The sequence below is a fragment of the Phaethon lepturus genome, unplaced genomic scaffold (assembly GCF_000687285.1).
Source record: "Phaethon lepturus isolate BGI_N335 unplaced genomic scaffold, ASM68728v1 scaffold20753, whole genome shotgun sequence".
NCBI classification, from domain to species: domain Eukaryota; kingdom Metazoa; phylum Chordata; class Aves; order Phaethontiformes; family Phaethontidae; genus Phaethon; species Phaethon lepturus.
This window is the reverse complement of record NW_010528838.1, coordinates 40,255-46,736: the sequence shown is the minus strand read 5'-3', so window position 1 is coordinate 46,736 and position 6,482 is coordinate 40,255. Positions and strand designations below refer to the sequence as shown.

At 51.2% G+C, this 6,482-nt stretch overlaps 1 protein-coding gene across 1 annotated transcript in view; it reads right to left on the bottom strand.

Annotated features, from left to right (window-relative positions):
- Positions 1 to 3,843: 3,843 nt before the first annotated feature.
- Positions 3,844 to 6,482, bottom strand: part of SBK2 (SH3 domain binding kinase family, member 2) — a 10,624-nt gene continuing 7,985 nt past the window's right edge. The window contains exons 2-4 of the mRNA XM_010283779.1: positions 5,629 to 5,818; positions 4,667 to 4,869; positions 3,844 to 4,413 (exon numbers count right to left, since the gene is read on the bottom strand). Coding sequence (XP_010282081.1) covers positions 3,844 to 4,413; positions 4,667 to 4,869; positions 5,629 to 5,809 — 954 coding nt within the window. The 5' untranslated portion in view covers positions 5,810 to 5,818. The remainder of the gene's footprint in view (positions 4,414 to 4,666; positions 4,870 to 5,628; positions 5,819 to 6,482) is intronic.

The following is a 6,482-nucleotide window of genomic DNA, read 5'->3' as shown; positions in this document are numbered from 1 at the left end:
GAGGGAGGAAGAGGGAGAGGCGAAGGGAAGGGAAGGGAAGGGAAGGGAAATTTCAGTAGGAAGGGACCTACAATGATGATCTAGTCCAACTGCCTGACCACTTCAGGGCTGACCAAAAGTTAAGGGCATTGTCCAAATGCCTCGTAAACACTGACAGGCTTGGGGCATCGACCACCTGTCTAGGAAGCCTGTTCCAGTGTTTGACCACCCTCTTGGGAAATAAATGTTTCCTAACATCCAGCTTAAACCTCCCCTGGTGCAGCTTGGGACCATCCCCACACGTCCTATCACTGGATCCCAGGAAGAAGAGATCAGCACCTCCCTCTCCACGTCCCCTCGTCAGGAAGCTGCAGAGAGCAATGAGGTCGCCCCTCAGCCTCCTTTTCTCCAAACTAGACAAGCCCGAAGTCCTCAGCCACTCCTCACAGGACATGCCTTCCAGCCCTTTCACCAGCTTTGTTGCTCTCCTCTGAAGGCATTCAAGGACCTTCACATCCTTCTTACATTGTGGGGTCCAGAGCTGCACACAGCACTCAAGGTGAGGCCGCACAGCGCTGAATACAGCGGGACGATCTCCTCTTTTGCCCGGCTGGTTACGCTGTGTTTGATGCACCCCAGGGTGCGGTTTGCCCTCTTGGCTGCCAGGGCGCAGGGCTGGCTCATACTGAGCCTGCTCTTGACCGCCACCCCCAGATCCCTTTCTGCAGGGCTGCTCGCCAGCCACCCCTCTCTCAATTTATACCTGTGCCCAGAAGTTTAAAGAAGTGTAAGATCCACCCTGACCCTTCTCTTCTCGAGGCTGAACGGTTCCAGCTCTCTCAGCTTTTCCTCATGACCTTTTTTCTCAGTAGGCATGAACCCTCAGTACTGCAATGTTGTGGCTCACTTAAGTGTGTTTGGCTCCAGTCTCTCATGGTTGCTTTTGGACCTTTCTCAAATTAAAAACAGGTCATTAGTAGCAAGAATTTTCTTCCCAGGATTCTATATCATAACCAAGTCACCCTTCAGTCTTCTTGTTTTACATAGTATAGCTCATTATTTTCTTCCAGAAGACTTTCTTACATCCTTAAACCACAGCCCCACCAGGGGGCATCGTCTATGATTTGCAAGGTTTTTTCAGGAGTCCTTCTGTGAGGATGGCTTTTATTCATAGCAGTTCCTACCTGAATACATTTCTCCTGCCTGTAAGAAATTTTTTTTTGTTTGAATACACCTAACTTACCAAGTTACACAGATTTCTTTGAGTGGCCTGTTCCTCTTGCTGTTTATCACCATATTCATATTTGTGTCATCTGCAGGGTTGTACCTGCATTGGGTTTGTATTTACCTTCAAATCATGGATGGAAATGTTGACCAGTTTGCATTCGACTATTGATCCCTGCAGAAACCAACCAACCAAAATAACCAAGGAGTATTCCCAACTAACAATTATTTCTTCCATCCATTGAAAGCTCTCAATTCATTTAATGGATGCTTTATTGACTTCGCGTAGCACATCCTCTTAATCAATATAGCATACTGTAATTTTCTTAATATCAATAGGTCATGCTTCACAAAAATTGTGTACCATAACGCTATGAATTTACTTCATCAAACACGACTTTATTATCAAATAGAGCACTGAGTGTTGCAGTCCACATAGCTACGTTCCTGTTCTTTAATTCTCTATTAGCAAGCACCTGTATCAGATTTTCCAGTATTTTTCACTGGATAGTTGTCAGCTACCTGGCCTAAAGGTCCCTTGGTCTTAGGGCTTCTCTATTTTAAATACAGGAACTCTATCTTTACATTCCTTTTCTGTTCCTACAGTAATCACAGAGTAATTAAAAACAAATCTGAGCAGCATTTATTACATTTTTGGGTAATGAAAGATTCTAAGAGATGGACGCAGACAGAAGAAACCTGTATCTTGAATAGATACATCAATGTAACAATGTTAATTAACGATAAGGTAGGGCGGGGAGTTGGAAGGAAGACACAAAAGATAAGGGATGTAGGGAGCAGGAAAAGTACAAAAGAGTAGTATGAAGGTGATATCACCAACAGAGGGATGAACGAAAGATGTTTATCAGATGATGGGTAGTAGAAAGGGTATGTTAGTGGGGAAGTTAAATAATGATAAAATGCCAGTGGGTAGAAGAAGCTGGAAAAAGAGAGCTAGAGGCTGAGGAACTACAGAAGTCAGTGTGAGTAAAGGATGTGAGGTAAAAGAAAAGCTCAGATACTAGAAAGTATGGTGCTTGGAGCAGTGCACTTTTAGATGTCACAAAGTCACTGAGAAAGGAAACTGGACTGGGAATGTTTCCAACAACAGGATCATGCTAAGAGCTGGAAGGGATTACCAATAGCATAATCCTGGGAACTGGAAAGAGGTAGCAAAGTAAGAAGAGCTTCTAACCCCTAATTCTTTCTTTGCTCTCTCTTTCCATGACTAAAATGTGCACCTAGAAGGACATTGGGAGATGTTGCCTGTTGCTGGAGAAGGGTTAAAGTGGTGATAGGAAATGGGAGAAGGAAGGTCTTCTAGTGGGGTAAGCAGGCATCTAAAAGAGCATGAAGGGCATTCTCTTAGGGTCTGAAGGCAGTGCAAGGGAAGAGGTGTGCTTGGGCTGGTGTTGGATAGTATTTGAAATGGTTCCTTGGGATTCAGGAGAACAAGAGCAGGGAAGAAATGGTAGCGGAGGCTTGCACAGAGAGGGGCTGGCTCTATGAGGAGGGAGTGGTTGGTCTGGAGGAGGACTAGGAATGAGAGCAAGGCAAAGACGTAGGACTGCTGGGAGGTATCTCTAGGGGAATTTTGCTGGGGTTACTTGTACAGATAAATTTATGTTACCTGTGGTTCCAGGTCTTCTGTTAGCCTTTCCTAGTGCTGCTGCCTTCTCAGCTGAAGCATACATGTGGACATTCGTGGCAGTGAGCTCACCTTTCCACTTGTACCTAAGCCACTCAAGGCAAGAGAAGGGTGAATTGTGCTTTAGCAGGACTGATGGTGTTTGCAGGTCATTTTCCTGAATGAAGAGAACTAGAGGGGGAGACTTGTGTGAACAGACACTGAGGCTCCTGCTGCTAAAAACCCCCTGTGCAGAAGAGCCCATCTGTCAGCTGGTCCTGAACACAAGGAAATGGGAAGAAATGCATGGCAGTCAGCAGGTTACAACCTGCAGTTCCCCATAGCGCTCTCCAACACTCCACCTTCATGGCTCCCACCACCTTTTCAGTGCCATCAGTGGTCCCCAGTTACCATCCACAGCCACATGCTGGGAGCTCCCCAGCCCTTCCACCCCACTCACCTGAAGCCACCCTTCAAGGGTCCTGAGGGACGCCCAGGCAGCATCCAGGGGTAGCCCCTGCCTCACACAGGTTTTCCTGAGATGGCCGCAGGCTGTGTCATGCCCCTGCTCTCCCACAGCAAGCAGGCCCCCACAGGCATTTTATTATAAGGGTAAAAGAGCCACATACAGAAACACAAAGGTACACATTTTGCTCTATTTTGAGGACAAGGCAGGTGCTGCAGCCCACAGAAACCACCCTGGAGTCCCTGTGGCCAGGAAGCGAGTGGGTACTTCACATGCAGACAGTCATTTCCAAGAGAAAGGAGATGTTTTCACACCCTGAGAAAGCACAAGGAGGTGGCATTGGAGAGCACTGGGCCAGCACTGAGCCATGGGGTAAGGACCGTCAGCTGGGGAAGGAGCCTAGCTCTGTGGTGGCAGGGGTGGTGCTGTGGAGAAGTTGCTCTCTGGGTCACCATGACGCCTTGTACCTGAGCCACTGTGATGCCTCAGAATCTGAACGCCCGCGCAGGGTGAGATCTGCCTTCCCTCCCTTCAAGGCGAGCAGGCTCTAGGGCTTCACTGCAGCCTCCTCGCTGCGCCCGTCCTCCAGCCGCCAAGGGCAATCGACGTAGCGCAGCACCCCGCTGACAGGGCCACGTTTGGTGGGATCTAGGGCCAGCAGGCTCCGCAGCATCAGGGCGGCCTCAGATGTCAGGCGTTTCCAGTGGCGCGGCAGGTCCTCCTCCAGGCCCGTCTCCTGCCACAGCATGAAGTCCTCAAAGAAAGGGTCATCTGGCAGGCTTTGCTCCCAGGGGAAGTAGCCAGTCAGCAGGCAGAAAAGCAGCACGCCGAAGGCCCAGGCATCCAAGCTGGTGTCGATGGGCACGCCCTGGGCATCAGCGGTGTTGCTCAGCTCAGGCGCAGTGTAGGGGATTACCCCGGCCACCAGCTTCAGCTTGGTACCTTTGGGCCGTGTAAGCCCAAAGTCAGTCAGCTTGATGCGTCGACACTCGGGATCAAAAAGCAGCACGTTCTCAGGCTTGACGTCACGGTACACGAGCCCCCGGCTGTGGATGAACTCCAGCGCGCTCACGAGCTGCTTGGCACACTGCTTAGCAGCTGGCTCGGGGATCCCGTCCTGCACAGGGAGAGAGACACGGTACGGCACGGGCAGGGCACCGTGGCAGCCCTGCCAGCTGGGCTCTCACCTGTGTGGTCTGCACTGGGGAAGACCTTTGCATTTCTGGTCTTGCAAGCTTGAAGCTGCTTCAACACTGTAGACCCCAGAGATGAGAGACCCACAGTCTTTATCTCCCTCCCTCCGACCTGGTCAGCCTGCACGGGGCCAACCGCTGCAGTCCCAGTCCCCACACCCTTGCAGCAGCACTCACGCGGGGTTTGATGATAGAGATGAGGTCTTTGTGCAGCGCTGGTTCGTAGAGGAAGCCATAGTACTGGCTGGACTCAATGGCAATTCCAAACATGCTGATGATGGCAGGGTGGGTGGCGAGGGAGAGTGCCACACAGTACTCATACAGGAAGGTGTGCAGCTTGGTACTGGCTTTGGGTAGCAGCTTGAGAGCCATAGGAGTCCCTAGGGATGGGGAAGAGTGGGTTAGACTCCTCTTAAAGTCACTCAAACCAAGGCCAGACAAAGAGGGCACTGAGCAGCCATGGGTCCGGACACTCACAGCCATAGGGAGGTCTCTGGCCTGCCACTTTGTGTGGATATATCCTGTGGACACCAGATCTATGAGCAGGCACTGACACTGGTGTGTGTTTTGAGCCAGTCAGAGCACGCACAGGAACACTAGGTAGAGGAAGGGAAATTCAGGCTAGGTGGGCCCATCAGTCTGAGCTGGGACTACTGGGGAAGAGTAGTGTCAGGGTCCTGTGGGCACCCATAGGCCTTAATGGCCCTGGCCAACCCCACCTGGAACCTCCACTCACACTCTCTGTCCATGGGCCTGAGGGCACCATTTAAGCTCAGGCAAGGGGCTTCACTCTCCACCTGAGCTGTGTGGTAGGAGTGCTGGTTTCCAGCTATATCACATCCACATTGGTGCCTATCCGTGAACCTTATTGACCTTGACTTGTAGATTGACTTCCCAGCTTGACCTTGGACCTGCCTCATCACCATAACCTTGCCTGATATTCTGGGCTGCTCCCTGGCATCACCTGCTCTGTTTCTGGGTGCAGTGGGATGGTCCCTGGCTGGGGAAGTCCCTGTCTCCCTGGGGACCTCCAACCGTGCCTGGCGCCTGGCCCCAAGGAGCCACCAGCCCACCCAATGCCCTGATGAGTGGAGAGGAGGCAAGGCACAGTAGCTCATAGGGTGCAGTTGGTTCCTTACCTCTCTGTCTGTGGATCACTAGCATCACGTGGCCGTACTTGCCCCTGCCCAGCTCCCGAATAACCTCATAGTGCTCGGTCACCTCGGTGCGCACCAGACTCTGAGCTGTGATCTCCAGGAGCTCATCTAGCACAGTTGGTGCCGCTGTCCCTGCTGCTGCCGCAGCTGAGCTCTCGGCCATTGCTGAGCGCTGCAGAAACACCACAGCCCGAGTCAGGAAAATCACAACATGCACAGAGACAAACAGATCAGATGTGCCATGCAAACCATGCAGGGCATGTTTCTACCTCTTGGAGCCTGAGCACTCACAGAATCACAGAATCGTTAAGATTGGAAAAGACCTTTAAGATCAAGTCTAACCATCAATCCAACACTGCCATGCCCACTAAAGCATGGCCCCAAGTGCCTCGTCCACACATTTTTTGAACACTTCCAGTGATGGTGACTCCACCACCTCCCTGGGCAGCCTGTTCCAATGCTTGACCACTCTCTCAGTAAAGACATTTTTGCTAATATCCAGTCTAAATCTCCCCTGGTGCATCTTGAGGCCACTTCCTCTCATCCTATCACTAGTTACTTGGGAGAAGAGACCAACACCCACCTCAACATAACCCCCTTTCAGGTAGTTGTAGAGAGCAATGAGGTCGCCCCTCAGCCTCCTCTTCTCCAGACTAAACAACCCCAGTTCCCTCAGCTGCTCCTCATAAGACTTGTTCTCCAGACCCCTGACCAGCTTCGTTGCCCTTCTCTGGACATGCTTGAGTACCTCAATGTCCTTCTTGTAGTGAGGGGCCCAAAACTGAACACAGGATTCGAGCTGCGGCCTCACCAGTGCCAAGTACAGGGCCATGATC